The sequence below is a fragment of the Emys orbicularis genome, chromosome 7, assembly GCF_028017835.1.
Source record: "Emys orbicularis isolate rEmyOrb1 chromosome 7, rEmyOrb1.hap1, whole genome shotgun sequence".
Lineage (NCBI taxonomy): Eukaryota > Metazoa > Chordata > Testudines > Emydidae > Emys > Emys orbicularis.
Window position 1 is genome coordinate 100,414,930 of NC_088689.1, and position 17,747 is coordinate 100,432,676.

Below are 17,747 nucleotides of genomic sequence, written 5' to 3' on the forward strand. Positions count from 1 at the left end.
ACCTTGGTATAAAACAGTTTTCATTGGAAGCAGCTATAAAATGGCTTTTTAAAGTCCCAAGTCTGAATTTCTGTGGTCTGTTTTGCAGTAACTAGAACGGTATTGCTGAACAATATCTGATCTGTTTCAGTCATGAAACTTGGCATAATGTAGGGATGGGCAGACAGCAGCCACTGGGCTTCTTTCTGCAGTATTGCGTGCAGCTGTCCTTTAATGCCCTGTAGAGACTACAGATCTCTGAGTGCAATAGTCTGTCTTGATCAAGCAAATGACTCTTGGACCATTGCATGCTGAGATATGTAGTCCCTTTGGGCCAGACTGGCAGATTGCCACCACCCCTCAATTTTATGCCCATTATAGGTAGTGCCCTTGAGTTCAAGACAAGGTGAGGGTTGTCGTGCTGTAACCCTGAATCATTCTGTTTCAGAGAAAGTCAAGTAAAGCCAAGGAGAAGAAACAGAAGCGACTGGAGGAACGGGCTGCCATGGATGCTGTTTGTGCTAAGGTAGAAGCAGCCAATAAAGTAAGTGTCTCCTCCGCCCCTCCCCCCAAACAAGTGTTAACTCCACCCTATCATAATTTGAGGACTAGCTGGCCCTGAGATTGTTAATGGGGTACACAGAGACTAATGGTAGAGACCCAATCTCCCTCATGGGTTTGGGCAATTGAATAGCTCAGAGGATTAATATTAGGGGATGAGGAGCTTTACACCTCCAGCTTGTTGTGTCCTAAAAGTCATTACAGTCTGGTGGCCATTCCATGGTACGTGTGAAATGAGTTGATGGATCCATGTTACAAAAGCCGCCATCAACGCTGACAACAGTGTTGGCAGTTTCCTCAGAGGCCAGGCATTGAAAGACTGGAGATTGAAATGCCACCTTCTTTCTACAGAGGGTCCCTACACATCAGGAGTGAGGAGTCCTTGTAGGGTTATGCAGGGGGGAGAGGCAGTGTTGTCTAGTAGATAGAGCACTTGGGAAACTTGGGCACAGCTTGGCCACTGGCATGCTGCGTGACCTTGGGCAAGTTACATCCAAGCTCTGTGCCTCCGTTTCTCCCTCTGTAAAATGGGGATGATGATACTGATCTCTGTAAGGCATTTTGGTATCTATGGATGAAAAGTACAGTAACTCCTCACTTAAAGTCATCCCGGTTAATGTTGTTTCGTTGTTACGTTGCTGATCAATTAGAGAACATGCTCGTTTAAAGTTGCGCATTGCTCCCTTATAACGCCATTTGGCAGCCGCCTGCTTTGTCCGCTGCTTGCAGGAGGAGCAGCCTGTGGGAGCTAGCTGGTGGGAGCTTTGAACCAGGATGGACTGGCAGCCCCCCTATCAGCTCCCCGTTCCCCTAAGTTCCCTGTGTGGCAGCCGCCCAGCAGGCTATCATTTGCTGGCAGTTCAGCTTTCCCTTCCCTCACTGCCATGTGCTGCTCCTGCCCTCTGCCTTAGAGCTGCTCTCTGGAGCCTCCTGCTTGCTGTACATGGGGGGTGAAAAGGGGGCTAATGTCAGGGTGTCCTTCTCCCTCCTGCTCCTGCACCCTGCTTACCCCATTTCCATAGATCAGGGGTGGGACACAACAGGGCTCAGGACGTAGGGAGCTTGCTGGCAGGAGCTGCTGTCTCAACTTGCTGATCTATTTAAAAAGGCAGTGTACTTAGAGTGGGGTCAGCGTACTTAAAAGGGCAATGCGCATCTCTCTCTCTCACACAGGGTGTGTGTCTCTGTCTGCCATGCTGTCTCCCCTCCCTCCATTCATGCTGCCTTGTAGAGTGTGAGGCTACATTAACAACGTGTTAACCCTTGAGGGCTCAGCCGATTGCTAGTTCATTATTTAGCAGTAAGGCATTCCCTGGGAAATATCCCACCCTCTGACTTCATCACCTCAACCAAGCTTCACAATCATCATTGCTGTGTACCAGTATTAAATTGTTTGTTTAAAACTTATAGTGTGTGTGTGTGTGTGTGTGTGTGTGTGTGTGTGTGTGTGTGTGTGTGTGTGTGTGTGTGTGTGTGTGTGTGTGTGTGTATAGATATAGATATAGATAATATAGTCTTTTGTCTGGTGAAAAAATTTTCCCTGGAACCTAACCCCCCCATTTACATTAATTCTTATAGGGAAATTGGATTTGCTTAACATCGTTTCGCTTAAAGTCACATTTTTCAGGAACATAACTACAACGTTAAGTAAGAGGAGTTACGGTACTATATCTGAGCATTATTACTATGGAAGAGAATACATTCTGCCACTCCCACATTCTATGGATAAATGGAATCTCCAGGGCGGTTGCTCTCTAGTGGTTTTCTATAGCTCTCATTGCCATATCTATGCACTTCCAATGATAAATTAAATCTGTAGGGTGAGGTGCCTATCGGATTTCATGGAGTCTTCTGCTCTTCTCTCCTTAACCAAAGACAGAGGAGAGGAAGGATGGTCTAGGGCAGGGGCAGTCAATAGGTGGCCTGCGGGCCAAATCTGGACCGGGAGACACTTGAATGGACCGCAAAATCATTTTATTTACTTACTATTATCATTACTGTTATTGCACTGTGAAAAATATTTCTCTGGAGTCTGGACCTTGATTATACCTTGACCAAGAAATATGGACTTTGACAAAAAATAATTGACTACCCCTGGTCTAGGGGTTAGGAAAGTAGCCTGGGAGATCAGGGTTCAAGTCCCTGCTTGTGATCTTGGGCAAGTCACTTAGGCTTTGTCTACACTGACACTTTCATCGTTAAAGCGTTTGTTGCTCAGCAATGTGAAAAAACAGCTCCTGGACAACAAAAGTTTTAACGACACAAAGCACCGGTGTGGACAGCACTTTATCGGCAGGAGCCACACTCCTGGTAACAAAGCTAACACCCCTCGTTGGAAGTGGTTTTATTTTGTTACTGGGATCGCTCTCTCCCAGCGATAAAGAGCGGCTACACAGCACACCTTACAACAGCACAGCCTCCCCATTATAATGTGTGCAATGTATCCATAACCTTAGTCTCTATGCTTCCATTGCCCATCTGCAAAATGGGGATAATAGTAGAGGGGAGTTGTGAAGATAAATGTATGAAAGATTGTGAAGCACTCAAATACTATGGCAATGTGGGGGACACCTACCATAGAAAGACATTTATGTATTTGAATTTTCCTCCTGCCAGTGATTGGGTTCACCCCAGACTAGCCCAGAAAGGGTTAACAGGGCTCAGAAGGGGCCAATTAACCTGATAGGCCAGGGGTGGGCAAACTTTTTGGGCCGAGGGCCACATCTGGTTGGGGAAATTGTATGCAGGGCTGGGGCAGGGGGTTGGGGTGCGGAGGGAGTGTGAGGTGCAGGAAGGGGCTCAGGGCAAGAGATTGGGGCAGAGGAGGAGTGCGGGGTGTATGAAGGGGCTCAGGGAAGGGGGTTGGGGTGCAGGAGAGGTGTGGGGTGTGACGGGGCTCAGGGCAGGGAGTTGGGGTGCAGGAGGGATGCGAGGTGCAGGCAGGGGGCTTAGGGCAGGGAGTTGGGGGGGGGCGGGATGCAGAAGGGCTTCGGGCTCCGGGGTGGCAGCGGCGTGCACCGGGGCCAGGGCAGGCTCCCTGCATGCCTGCCCTGTCCCTGGCCCCGCGCCGCTCCAGGAAGCACTGCGGCCCCTGGGGAGGGGAGGGGGGGAGCGGAGGGCTCCATGTGCGCTGCCCTTGCTGCGCCTCCAGGTACCTCCCCTGAAGCTCCCATTGGCCGCGGTTCCCTGTTCCCAGCCAATGGGAGCTGAGGGGGGCGGTGCCTGGAGGCAAGAGCAACGCACGGAGCCCTCTGCCCACCCGCCCGGGGGCCTCAGGGACCTGGTGCCGGCCGCTTCTGGAGAGCGGCGCGGGGTCCGCGGCGCCACGGGGGGGCAGTCCTGCAGGCTGGATCCAAAGCCCTGAAGAGCTGGAGCCGGCCCATGGGCCGTAGTTTACCCACCCCTGTGATAGGCCACTCCTGAAGGAGGATTAGTCTTGATAGGCAATCCCTGATTGAGGATGGAGCCCAGGGAGCCGGCAGAGCTGGTATAAGGCCAGTGAGGGCAGAAGGAGACTGTGGTGTGGAAGTCTGCAGTCATTCTCTGGTCTTAGAGAGGGAAAAGGAGAAAACCCATAGGGAGAGTAGAAGCCCTGGGATTCTGTCCCTGAGGAAAGAACTTAACCAGAGAGGTGGTGGAGAAGGAAGCCTGATAGAGGTGGAGTAGGAAAAGGCTCAGGGGAACAGCAGCCAGGTTTGGGACAGTGCAGACCTTGACCACTGAGTCAAATGTCCCTGAGCTAGAATCCAGACTAGTGGGTGGGCCTTGGTTCCCCTACCACCCACTGGAGAAGTGGCACAGTCTGGGCAGTGAATTGGAAGACTTCCTGAGAGTTCATATGGAGAGACTTTGATGCCCCGGAAGGGGGAAATCACATAGTGACCTGGCTGAAGGGCCAAGCCACGAAGAGAGAACACCCTGTATCATGAAGAGCGAGAGTACCCCAAATCCTGGAGTGTGAGAGGGGACACAGCATGAAAGATAGATAGTGGGAGTATCAGGCCAGGGAGTTCCATTCTCCAGATGCAGCCACAAGGAGACACCCTAGCAGTGAGTAAAGAACCCCTTTACAGTGCCAGTTATGGAGAAGATCAAACATGCTTTGTCTCGGAGGAGGGTCCCTGAAAGTGGTCAGACTGCAGATCACACTTTTTAATCTCCTATGGATGCTCATTCCTCAGCTGGACTCCCACGACCAGGAGCGCTCTATGCGCTTTTTAAGCCACATTGTCCCAGAGAAATCCAGCTGTCAACACAGGTCATGAACAGGGATGAGAACTCCTATGTAACTGGCATTATTTTGCAAGAAACTGTCAGCATATCATGTAGCACACTTAAACTTAGGGTATGTCCATGCTGCAGTTGGTGTGTGTGATTGCAGCGTGTGTAGACTCATCTGAATTAGCTAACACGGGTACCAATAGCAGTGAAGTCATGAAAACACAAGCTTCAACGTGGGGTGTACAAGCCCACCTGGCCTCCTGGCTATGTACTCGGCCAGCTGTCCTGCACTAAAGTCTATTCTGCTATGGCCTCACTGTTGTTGGTACCTGAACTAGCTAGATTAATGCTAGCTCGGATATGTCTATACATGCTGCAGTCACACCTCTGAGTGCAGTGTAGACGTACCGTAAGTAGTTACTAATGTTCCTTTTTACAGTCCTTTATAGGCAGAGTCCCCTTTTCCATTGCTTGAAGTATACAGCCATTTAAACAAGTATGCCTCAGTGTATATTTTCACAGATCAGTGTTAAATGAAACACAAAAGGGTGATTACAATCCTCCTATCTTGTCTCTTACACAGATGGCTGTCAGTGTAGTGGCCTATCTGCCTACCCTGAATTCCCCTTTAGTTTCAGTTAGATGCAGTATTTTTTGTTCTGTTTATTAACTGCTTAGCATTGCTGTGCACTGTTAGCTGCTACTTCCCACCCCAGAGATGGTGGGTGGGTGACTTGATTGCTTCTTATGCTTTTGCCACCACACAAGGGTGCTTGTTGTCCTGTAGTGCTCATGTGCTATAATGCTGGGCACTTGAGGAATGTATGCACTAATAATAGTAATTATAAAACACTCAAAGGTGCTTGAATGAGAGGTGAGAAAGGATGTTCTAGTGCAGTGGTCACCAACTGGTTGATCGCGATCGACTGGTCGATCCTAGAGGATCTCCCAGTCGATCGTGATCTCTGGTGGCACAGCGGGGCTGCTGCTAAGACAGGCTCCCTGCCTGCCCCGGCCCCATGCCTGCTTCTGGAAGCAGCCAGCACGGGTGGGGGGGCAGGAGTCTCCCTCCACACGCTGCTCCTGCCTGCAAGCACCGCCCCCACAGCGCCCGTTGTCCGGGAATGGGGAGCTGTGGACAATGGGAGCTGCGGGGGCGGTGTTTGCAGAGATGGCCAGCGCGCGGAGTCCCATACCACCTGCCCTCCCCGGGGGCCGCAGGGACACATTGGCCCCTTCCAGGAGCGGCGTGGGGCCGAGGTTGGCAGGGAGCCTGCCTTAGCGGCAGCCACGCTACACTGCCAACCGGGAGCCGCTGGAGATAAGTGCTGCCCAACAGGAGGCCGTGCCCCAGCCCTGACCCCCCCTCCCGGAGCCAGCACCCCGAACCCCCTCCTGCACCCCAACACTCTGTCCCAGCCCTGACCTCTCTCCCAGAACCAGCACCCCATACCCCCTCATGCACCCCAACCTCCTGCCCCAGCCCTGACCCCCCTCCCAGAGCCAGCAGCCTGTACCCCACCCTGCCACAGCCCAGAACCCCCTCCTGCACCCAAACTCCCTCCTAGAGCTTGCACCCCTCACCCCCTCCTGCACCACAACCCCTGCCCCAGGCTCAGCCCAGAGTCCCCTCCTACACTGCGGACCCCTCGGCTCCAGCCCAGAGCCCGCACCCCCTCCCAAACCCCTACCCCAGCCCGGTGAAAGTGAGTGAGGGTGGGGGAGAGCGAGTGACGGGGGGGGGAAATGGAGTGAGTGGGGCGGGGCTTTGGGTAAGGGGCAGGGCCTCGGGGAAGGGGCGAGGTAGATCCTGGGTTGCCCTTAAATTCAAAAAGTGATCTTGGGCTTATAAAGGTTGGAGACCACTAGTCTAATGGTTATGGTGTTAGCCAGGGATTTAGGAGATTAGTTCAATTCCCTACTGTGTCCCAGGCTTCCTCTGAGACTTTGGGTAAATCACTCTATTCCTCGGTTTCACCACCTGTAAAATGGAAGTAACACTGCCCTGCCTGATGGGTGTTGTGACGATAAATACATTATAGATTGTGAGGTACCCAGATGCTATGGTAATGGGCGCCATGTAAGTTCCTAAGGATATGTCTACACTTTAGCAGTACAGCTACAGCTGCAGCTATGCCGCTGTAGCGCAGACTCTTCCTACATCCACAGAAGGGGTTTTTCCCTTCAGTGTAGTTAATCCACCTGTCCAAGAGGCAATAGCTTGGTTGATGAAAGAACTATTCCATTGACTTAGCCATTTCTACAGTGTGGGTTAGGTCGACCTAACTATGTCACACAAGACATGAAAGTTTTCTCAGTCCTGAGCGATGTAGTTAGTCCAGAGGTGGGCCACGGCCAATGGGAGCTGCAGGGGCGGTGCCTGCGGACAGGGCAGCGCGCAGAGCCACCTGGCTGCACCTCCACATAGGAGCCAGAGGGGGGACATTCCACTGCTTTTGGGAGCTGCTTGAGGTAAGGGTTGCCCAGAGCCTGCACCCCTGACCTCCTCCTGCGCCCCAACCTCCTGCCCCCCAGCCCTGATCCCCCTCCTGCCCTCTGAACCCCTCAGTCCCAGCCCAGAGCACCCTCCTGCACCCCAAACCCCTCATACCCAGCACTACCGCAGAGCCTGCATCCTCTGCCGGAGCCCTATCCCTCTGCACCCCAACCCCCCGCCCCAGCCCGGAACCCCCTCCCGCACCCTGAACTCCTAATTTGTTGCCCCACCCCAGAGCCCGCACCCCCAGCTGGAGCCCTCACCCCCTCCCGCACCCGTGAGCTTCGTGGCCCGTCATACAATTTCCATACCCAGATGTGGCCCGAGGGCCAAAAAGTTTGCCCACCCCTGAGTTAGTCAATCTAATTTTTAGGTGTAGACCAGGCCTTAAGAGATATAGAAAGACAGTGGATTTTTCTTGTTTATACTTGGTTTTGGCTGTAGAATGGAAGAATGGTTGAGTCCAGCCTCCAGTAAGGCTGTGTATGGAACCAAGCAATTAAGCCATCATGAAGAATGTATTCAAAGACAATAAGGAATCTAATGTGCAAGAGCCGCAGTGGTTACTGTAGCAGGGAGGGAGGGGAACGCTGTGTCTCTAAACGTGAATGTGGCTGTGAGACACTCTAGTGTTCTGCAAACAAAGAAGGAGGCCAAGATGTGCCATATGCCACTTGCTGACTGCCTGACCTGTGCCTGTACTATGGTGCCCTTGGTTCTCAGAAATGCTTTCCAACTTGGCTTTTAAACTCAGCTAAGAGTCTAGAAAACGAGCTGCACCCTGTAAAGTCAGCCCATGAGTTACCATTCTAGCTGCAGAATAAGCTACTGCTCTGCTCTTTGCCATGGCGCTGACCCCTCACTCATTCATCTCTGATCACCGTGCATGAAGAGAATCCAAACAATCTGTGCGAAATACCAGCTCCTTCTGACTTTCTGCAGCCTACTCTACTGCTCTAATACCCTGCAGTTTTCCCCTGTCACGGGAAGGGAGCTCCTCTTGTAATTATGGTCTGATCAGCCAGTCTGACTGCTTTTGAAATAAGCAAGGGGTAAGGAATATGGTTTGTTGGAGTGTTGATGTGGGGTGCACAATAATGCTTCTCAGGTGCTGGCTGCAGCTCAGCTGTTGTGATTGAACATAGACCTATTGAAAGAACAAAGCTCCTCTCTTGTTTTTTCTAAACAGCTGAAAGCTCCTCCCCTCTTCCCCCTTCAAGGCATCTGTGCCTCGTTATATAGACAACGGGGCTAGCGATCCTTCTCCAGAGCATTTCAGGAAGCAAGGTAAAAACAGAGTCTTAAAGCTATGAAAGGAGGAGAATCATGAACGAAGGCGGACACCCTCTATTCACCCAACATCACTCTGTAGTTTGACCGCTTCATGTGCATTAACATCTAATTTTCTAGGGTGTGATTTCTCTTTTTTTCCCCTGTAGCTTGGAGACCCCTTAGAAGCCTTCCCAGTGTTCAAGAAATACGACAGGAATGGGTGAGCAAATGCTCCTTACTTAGTCCTTCACGACGCTGTGGTCCAATGGCTAGGGCAATGCACTGGACCCAGGACACCTGAACTTTAATCCCAAGTCTGTCACTATCCTGTTGTCTGACCTCAGGAAAGTCCCTTCTTCTCTCTGTGTGCCTCAGTTTCCCCTCCCACACTTTGCTTGTTTATACTGTGAGCTCTTCAGGGCAGAGGCTCTCTCACCATGGGCCTGTGCAGCACCTGGCACAACAAGGCTCCCCCATCCCAGTTGTGGGGTGTGTGTGGGTGTGCTTTAGATCCATAATGTATCTAATAAAAATAAAGCTTGTTGAGCAACTTTGAGGTAGTGAGAGGAAGATAAAGCTAGTGTTGGTGCTAGGATGGGTTGTGAAGGAAAATATTAATACTAAGTATTTTTCCTGTCTGCTAATGCCCCTTATTTTCTCTGAAAGATGAGGTTACAGCATAGCGAGAGAGAGAGAACTTGGTTTCAGTTGTGGGGAGAAGTAGATTCAACTGGGCAGGGGAAATGTTGGGACTTTAAATACTAGTAGTGTGTTACCCGCAAAAGGCCCCAGCTGAAGGGTGGGGTCAGCACTGTGCTGAGCACTGCATGGGCCTCATCAGAGACAATCCCTACCCCAAAGAGTTTTCAATCTAAATAGCCAAAGGAAGGATTATTCTCTCCATGTTACGGCTGGAGGAACTGAGGCCCAGAGAGGTTCAGTGACTTGCCCAAGGTCTCAGAGGGAGTCTGTCATAGAGCTGGCAATTGACCTCCAGTCTCCAGCACAAGGCGAGTCTTTGTCTACCTTCTCTTTTTCCTCTTCTTCATACACATAATGCTAGGCTGAATTCCTGATGCCAGGATAGCACAGTGCTGGGTGCTTTAGATACATAAATTCAATAGAAACCTCTCTTGCTTGCATGTAAGTGCTGAGGTCAGGATACAAATCCCCTCTTCTTCATCTGTGGCTGACTAGGCTTCCCTGTACAGTAAGTGTGACCCACTGGTGAGCGTGTATTACAGATTCCTCTGTGTGCCTGATCTGCACAGGAGAGGAGTCTGCTACAGGCCTAGCTAGGGAGCTTTGGTTGTTTAGCTCAAGCTGTAATAGTTCATGCTTTGAGCTGTGGAGGTCCCTGGTTCAATCTGACCAGCCAGTTTAAAAGCAAGCTGAAATTGCTTGGGTATCTTGGTGCATGGCTTGCCTGGTGCTAAGTGCTGCTTTCCCATCTCTCTTTTCACAGTTTAAACGTCTCCATCGAGTGTAAGCGGGTGTCGGGCATGAACCAGGCTACAGTCGACTGGGCTTTCGAACTAACCAAAACAAATATGCAAACTCTGTAAGTCCAGGCCAGAGTGGGGGACCCTGTCCCTGGGGCAAGCTGGTGCTGACATGATTTCTGAGGACTCCCTGGCAGCCACAGATACTGAAGTAAAACCTCCCCCAACTGCAAGGCTACCAATGAGAACCGAGCACCAGACGCTGGGGATATTGTGAAGAAGCGCTGCCCCCTTCCAGAACGCACACATCCTGGTAGATGGTTTCCTAGGCCATTGTAGAATAGCCACAGGTCCCACAGGCTGTGCTTGGAGTATTGTTCTGCTAGGGATAGTTAATGTGATCAGCCTTCCATGGGGGAATGTGTCCCCCCTTTCATTCTAGACAGAGTTGTGACTGGACTAGATGACCTGTCGAGGTCCGTTCCAGTCCTACATTTCTATGATTCTAAAGCAAATTTTATTTTCTGACCTGTGTCAGACAGGATGTCATACTAGATGTTCTAATGCTCCCTTCTGGCCTTTAAAACCTGTGGATCTATCAAAATCCTGCTGTGGGTTCTGTACCTTGGGTTGGACCAGAACTACTACCTAGCCCCAGAGTATTGCAGAATCCTGAATCTGTAGGGAATAGTGGGACCCCCAATGACAGGGTTATGGCGAAAGTATTTCCTCATTCTTGATCACTGTCTAGAAGTACCTACAGGGGGAGCAGATAGAAAAGGGGCCTTGAATCCAGTTGACAACAGCAGAATGAGATCCAGTGTCTGGGAACTGAAGCTACAAATTCAGGCTAGAAATAAGGTGCAGATTTTTAACAGGGAGGGTGATTAACCATCAAAACAACTTACTTAGGGATATTGTGGATTCTCCATCATTTAGAGTCTTCAAATCAAGATCACACGTCTCTTACTAAAAATGACACATTCTCAACCTTGCTCGATGTGTGAATCTGTGGGTGAGATTCTCTGCCTTTTATTATGCAAGAAGTCTGGCTAGGGGCATGTCTAGATGAACAAGGCAAGCCGGGGTGTAAATCTATAGCACTCCAGAATGCTGCACCTTAACTGTCCATGTGGATCATGCTGCTATGCACTAAAAGTTCCTTAATACGCTTTGCATAATTCAGTTTGAAACAGCAGTAGGTCAAAGTGCGCTAGGAAACTTTTTAGTGTGCAGTAGCAGGGTCCACACGGACATTTAGGTTGTGGCCTTCTGGAGTGCTGTATATTTACACCCCAACTTGTCTTGCAGTAAGTATTTGTCTAGATGTGCCCTAGATGATCATCATGGTTCCTCTGGCCTTAAAATCTATTAATCTTCTCATCTGGATCTCTGTAGATGGAAGGGGCCAGCAGTAGAAATCCTGAGAACAGTGTATGCAGGAAGCAAGGGGACCAGAGTGCTGGGACCATCATGCTTTCTGCAGAAGGAGCGTTGAGCTGCCCTTGTTCCTCTTCTCCCTGCCTGCAGGTATGAGCAGAGCGAGTGGGGCTGGAAAGACCGGGAGAAGCGGGAGGAGATGACAGATGACAGAGCTTGGTACCTGATCGCTTGGGAAGATAGCTCTGTCCCTGTGGCGTTCTCGCACTTCCGGTTTGACGTGGAGTGCGGGGACGAAGTCCTGTACTGGTATGTGTCCTAGCACCTACTCCCTTTGTTTTAGAAACAAGCATTGCCTTCTGCCCATCTCCTCTAACCAGAGAGCGAAAGAGTAGGGAAGTGATTTGACACAGCTTGTCAGTGGCAGAGCCAGAAGTAGATCTCTATCTACCTGAATTCCAGTCCAGTCCCCTGTCAACTAGATTACACTGCCACCCCTTCGCCCTGCCTTTGCTGCATTCCTTTGTTTGCTCCATGAGCAGAATGTGCCTCTCCTGGATTCACCCTCATGCTATAGGCCATAACAGTCATGTCAAGCTCTTTCCTAAGAGGAAAGGGTGATGCTGCTGGCCAGGGAATGGTCCTATATCGCTTTTGCCCCCTCAAGCAGTGTGATTTAGGGCTTAGACCAGTGATAGTCAGACTGAGGCTCGTGAACTGCAAGTGGCTCCTGCGGCTCTTTGCAACACATGATATTAAAACACTGTGTGATTTAATAATTTATCAATCTAAGTTATTAACCAATCAGGATGCTTTTACTATGTTATTAACCAATTGTAGCTGATAAAATAATACTTGGTCAGTCATTTTACTTTGAGAATTATATATATATGTATATAAAAACCTAAATATTCCCTCTGTCATACTGTGTAAATATAGATATATAACACTATAGTAAATGAAACAACGAATTCACACTACTGTGGCTCATTTGGGTAACATTGATCACTAATTTGGCTCCTGAACCACCGAGGTCTGAGTATCACTGGCTTAGAATCAGGACGGGTGTTGTGTTCTAATCTGGGTTCTAATCCTGGCTTTGCTACTGATTTGCTGACCTTCCCCCCAGGGTGCCTCAAACTCTCCTCTACAGAATATGGCTGATGCCTGCCTGCTGCATGGGGTGGGCGGCAAGGCTGGTTTAACATTAGAGAGAGACTTCTGGCTGAGATACTTGATGAGATGGAGAGTCAATGAAGTGGAGAGTTACGGAAAGGCTGGTCTCTCTTATACACAAGGGTCTCACCCCAACAGTGGTGGGACAGGGGTTCAGAGATTGGCTGGAATGAGTCCGTGGAGGGTAATTGTGAACTGGATCCTGAATTAAATGGGAAATTTTTTCTGTGTGATGAGGCAAGTTGGGTTGTTTTGCATCTGCTAGTGTCTGCAGAACAAAGACATGAAGAAGTTGAGCAATACAAATATATCATGGGTGTGCGTAAGCATTGCTAGTGTGATGCCTGCAAATTTTCTGGCTGCATGGATTTCAGGACGTTGCACGTATAAGATCTTGAAACTTCATGTTGTAAGGTATTCGTTTCCTGTCCCCTCCCACTTTCCTCCCAGCTATGAAGTGCAGTTGGAAAGCAAAGTCAGAAGGAAAGGTCTTGGCAAGTTCCTCATACAGATTCTGCAGCTCATGGCAAACAGGTGAGTTGCTGTTCCACATGGCATGTAAAGTCTGTTTTGAAATAATTGTCAGTTTCATAGCCTTCTGTTTAAAGTGTGAATCAATCTGTTTAGTTTATCAAAAAGAAGATCATGGGGAACTTCTGAAGTACCAACGATTCCTTTAACCTAGTGGAGAAAGGCAGAACAAAAACCACTAGCTGGAAATTATAGCCCGACGCATTCATGTTAGAAATAAGCCACCAGTTGCTAATACTGAGGGTGATTAACCATTGGAACAAATTCCTAAGGGAAGTGGTGGATTCTCTCTCTCGATGTCTGCAAATCCAGATTGGCTGCCTTTCTGGAAGATGCTTTAGTCAAACAAGATATTTTGCTCAATACAGGGATAACTGGGTGACATTCTCTGGCCTGTGCTATACAGGAGTTCAGGCTAAATGTGGCCTTAAACTCTATTACTCTGTATAGTCATAACATCACACAGTAAAAGCAACAGCACCTAGTACACTGTGGAAAAGCAAAGACTGTTGGACAACCATCTTCTCACGTACTCACCTCTAAACTTACAAGGTTGTTGTCTTGTCACTTTTTTTCCCCACAATATGTTTTTTTTTTTCCAGGGACCTCTGAGCTCATAGTGTCTGTCTCACTCCTGATCAGAATGCTCAGTTGATGAGAGATTTTCCCCCCCTTCCCTGCGAGTATTGTAAACTGACTCTGGGATCTGACAGTCAAGCTGGGTCCTCTGCAATTTCCACCTCCTCACAAGTGATAAGCATTCTGCAATTGGACTGTAGCTAACAATTCGATGGAAGATGCATCAGCAAAAGTAGACTCTAGATTCCTCTCCCACAGCTAGGCCAGCTCTTCCGGGGTCCACAGGAGCATAAAATAGTAAAAGAAAACTTTTACCCACCAAGTGCTCTCTGTCTCTTTGGAGTCAGAGTTGCTAAACATAAGGAAATATATCTTTAATACACCCACGCTTCAAATGGCATGTGTTCAAAGGGTCAGTTTTGGTTAGCTTGGACTAAAATTTGGATTTTAGTTTATTTGAATATATGAATAAAACTTTTTGATAGATTTCAAGGCCAGAAGGGACCATTAGATTATCTAGTCTGACCTCCTGTATAGCACAGGCTGGAGCATTTCAACCAGTTACCCCTGCATTGAGCCCAATAACTTGTTTGACTAAAGCATCTTCAAGAAAGGCAGCTAGTCTTGAATTCGTCAAGAGATGGAGAATCCGCCACTTCCCTTGGCAAAGTGTTCCAAAGTTAATCACCCTCGTTAAAAATTTTGTGAAACCAAATAGTAGGAAAAAAGATTCAATGAACAAATTATGTGTTGCCATAGTGTGTGCATCTGTATAAATAACATTTGTAGTCTGAGGCCCATGTCCTACAAACACATAATGCCTTGGCTACATACACAAGTTGTACTGCTTTCACTATACCAGTGTAGTTAAAATGGTACAACCCTCCTAGTGTGGATGCAGTTACATTGGTTTAAAAGGGCTTATACCAGTACAGATCTTCCTGTCTGAGCAAGGTAATAAGCCATATCGGTTTAAGACATCTTTATTACTGCTATAACTGCATCCGCATTAGGGGTTGTACTGGTATAATGGTGAAAATCACACCCCAGCCTGTTATGATAAATAGCTTCCTGAGATGGAGCGCTCCTCTATGATTATGCATAGGAACAGCAACTACTTTCAAGAAGTGCTTGATGAGAGAGAACAGTGTATGTGAAAGAAGGAATAAAATGTGAATGTTGCAGTTTTGGCTCTCTCCTCTTATACTTGAACGGTGAACATCACAGACAGTTATATCGGTAAAACGTTTAAGTGTAGACCATGCCTTAGGCATGTCTTGTCTTTGAGTTGTCCTGTTGCAGTCAACAGGACAACTTGCATCTGTAAAGTTCAGCATGCATATAGGTGTGTATAGAGTCAGGCCCTGAAATGTTGCTTTTCAGCATTTGAAGCCCCATCTGAACCCAACAGAATGGTGCTGAGTGCTGAGAACCTGGAAGTCGCACTGACAGAAAAACAAGATTGCTGACCACACCCTCCAGTTAGAGCCCGTCTGCCCCCAGGGCCTCCGCTCCCAACCAGGCTGTGCCCGCCCTGCTCAAAGCTGTGCTGTCCCCCAGGTCACAGCTCCCTCAGCCCAGTTGCTGCCTGGGCTCCCAGCTCTGAGCTGGGCTGTGCCCGCCCAGCTCCCCACTCTCAGATGGACTGTGCCCTGAGCTCCTGTAGGGGGCCCAGCAGCTGCCCGGAGTCTCCCAGCTCCCCGCGGGATCATTAGGTGTCAGTATTCCTTGGATTCCTTTTGTATTATTCTTTGGACACTGACTGCTGGGCCTCTCTCTTGCCTTTCAGCACACAGATGAAGAAAGTCATGCTAACAGTATTTAAACACAATCATGGGGCCTATCAATTCTTCAGAGAAGCGTTACAGTAAGGAACTTACCCTAACTCTTGCTTTCCTGCTCTCCATGGAGGGAGCTGGATGGGGGGGTGACCTGTTATTTATTTAATATGGTAGTACACTGACTGCTCCGTCATTTCTGTTTGTAACACATTGTTCACACAACTGTCTTTCAGTGCTATGGCAACGTTACGCTAAAGGGGAGAGGCCGTGGGGACGGTAGACTAGGATGGATGGGAATGGGTGGTGGTGATAAGGACGGGTGCACGAGGACCTGGCCATCTGCTCACTACTTAAAGGCAGCATAGAGAGGTGGGTTTTCAAGTCTCTCTGCTTCTCTTGCTTACTAGCAGCCTTTCTTGCAAGATACTCCCCCACCCCAAGTGACACAGAGGTAGCTCCATTGGAACTGAATTGAATTAACTATAGCCAATGCTTGTTCCCTTGTCAGTTGAGCTTTCTCTTTATTGTCTCTTAACTATAGATGCAGAGGAGGATTGTTTTAGCTACTGACTGTCTAGTGCATTTCATCCACAAAGCTCATATTTAACCATCACTACACTACCCCAGTTTTACAGGTGCACAGAGACGGAAAGTGACTTGAAAACAGAACCCATCTCTCCCCACCCCCGGTCCTGTGCCCTGTCCGTTGGACCATGCTATCTAAAACTATATTGTCTTTAGAGTGGTTCTTGGGCCTCATAGCTAATTCTTGCCTAGAGCAAAAAGTGACGGGGGAAGAAACACATTTACCAACTGAAATGGGAAGCACCCACACTCAAACACACCTCTTTGGGTGATGTGTTTGTTATCACTTCAGATTTAACAACAATGCTTTCCACTTCTCCGTCAGCTTTCATTCCCCATGTGTGTGCCATGCTGGGGGACAAGGAAGGGATTTGGATAATGCGGAGATTCGTACAAGAGAGCAGAGACCCCTGGCCAGGACTGCGAGGAGGATGAGCCCCCAGCCAAGGGGAGGCCATCCTGCTGCTGACCGGCTCCTGTGGCAGCGCAGGAAGCCCTCTGCAGCCCCGTTGTCACCAGAGTGCTTGAGAAAGGCTGTGACAGCAGAGCTGCAGGGGGCTTCCTGCACTGCCACAGAGCTGGTGACACATGATCTCTGTAAGGAGCCGCTGCGGTCCTGCAGGGAGCCCTGTGCAGCTCTGCTGTCAGGGGAGTGAGTGGGTGGGGCAGAGCAGAGATCCCCAGCCAGGACTGTGAGGAGGAGGAGCTCCCAGCTATGTGGGAGACCACCCTGCTTCTGAATGGCTCCTGCCTCTTGATTATCATGCTATTCGGATAATTGGAAGTAGACTGTACCAGGGGATTGTGTATGCAGGACCTCACCTTTACAACAATACAGGATTAGGGAGAAATCTGTTATTCTGATTCCTTTTTGTAAATTGAGGCTAAAGCAGAGAAGAGTGCAATGGGAGAACTGTCTAGGGGTGTGGATAACCCAACCTGTGCACCATTGGCAGAGGTCAGGGCAAGATCCCTAAGGCTAAGGGCTGGTCCACACTAAGCCCCCAGTTCAAACTAAGATATGCAACTTCAGCTACGTGAATAACGTAGCTGAAGTCGAAGTATCTTAGTTCGAACTTAAAGGTACTTAGCGCAGGTCCACACGCGGCAGGCAGGCTCCCCCGTCGACTCCGCCTACTCCTCTCGCGGAGCAGGATTACCGGCGTCGACGGCGAGCACTTCCAGGATTGATTTATCGCGTCTAGACAAGACGCGATAAATCGATCCCAGAAGATCGATTGCTTGCTGCCGAACCAGCGGGTAAGTATAGACGTACCCTAAGTGAAGGTGACTAGTATTAAGCAGTCTCTAACGTGGTGTGTTTCCTAAGTTTCTAGGCGCCAGAAAGTAGCTTCTCTCTCTGTTGTTTTGTACCTCTGCAGGTTTGAAATTGATGACACCTCGCCCAGCATGTCTGGCTGCTGCGGGGATGACTGCTCCTATGAGATCCTCAGCCGAAGAACTAAATTTGGTGAGAGCCAGCACTCTCACTCGGGCAGCCACTGCGGAGGCTGCTGCCACTGAGTCTGAACCGCCTCTTTGTGTAATCCTCCTTGCAAATGCACCCCTTCATCTTCTTTCCCTGCCATCCCCATCCTCACATACTCCTTAAGATAGGTCACTGCCTGCCTCTTAAGTCAAGAGACTTAGACCACGTTCCGGAGTGCGTATGAAATTGCTCTCCTCTGTGCAGGAGGCACTAGAAGTCAAAGTCCTGTCCAGCTCTTGGACCTAGTGCTCTGA

General features: G+C 49.3%; 1 protein-coding gene across 1 annotated transcript; it reads left to right on the forward strand.

Moving 5' to 3' along the window:
- The first annotated feature begins 469 nt into the window (after window positions 1–469).
- NAA40 (N-alpha-acetyltransferase 40, NatD catalytic subunit) lies at window positions 470–17,528 on the forward strand. Its single transcript, XM_065408491.1, has 7 exons — window positions 470–523; window positions 8,698–8,750; window positions 9,996–10,091; window positions 11,503–11,661; window positions 12,979–13,062; window positions 15,428–15,505; window positions 17,387–17,528. The coding sequence occupies exons 1-7, from the start codon at window positions 485–487 to the stop codon at window positions 17,526–17,528; spliced, it is 651 nt and encodes a 216-aa protein (XP_065264563.1). The 5' UTR covers window positions 470–484.
- Window positions 17,529–17,747: the final 219 nt, after the last annotated feature.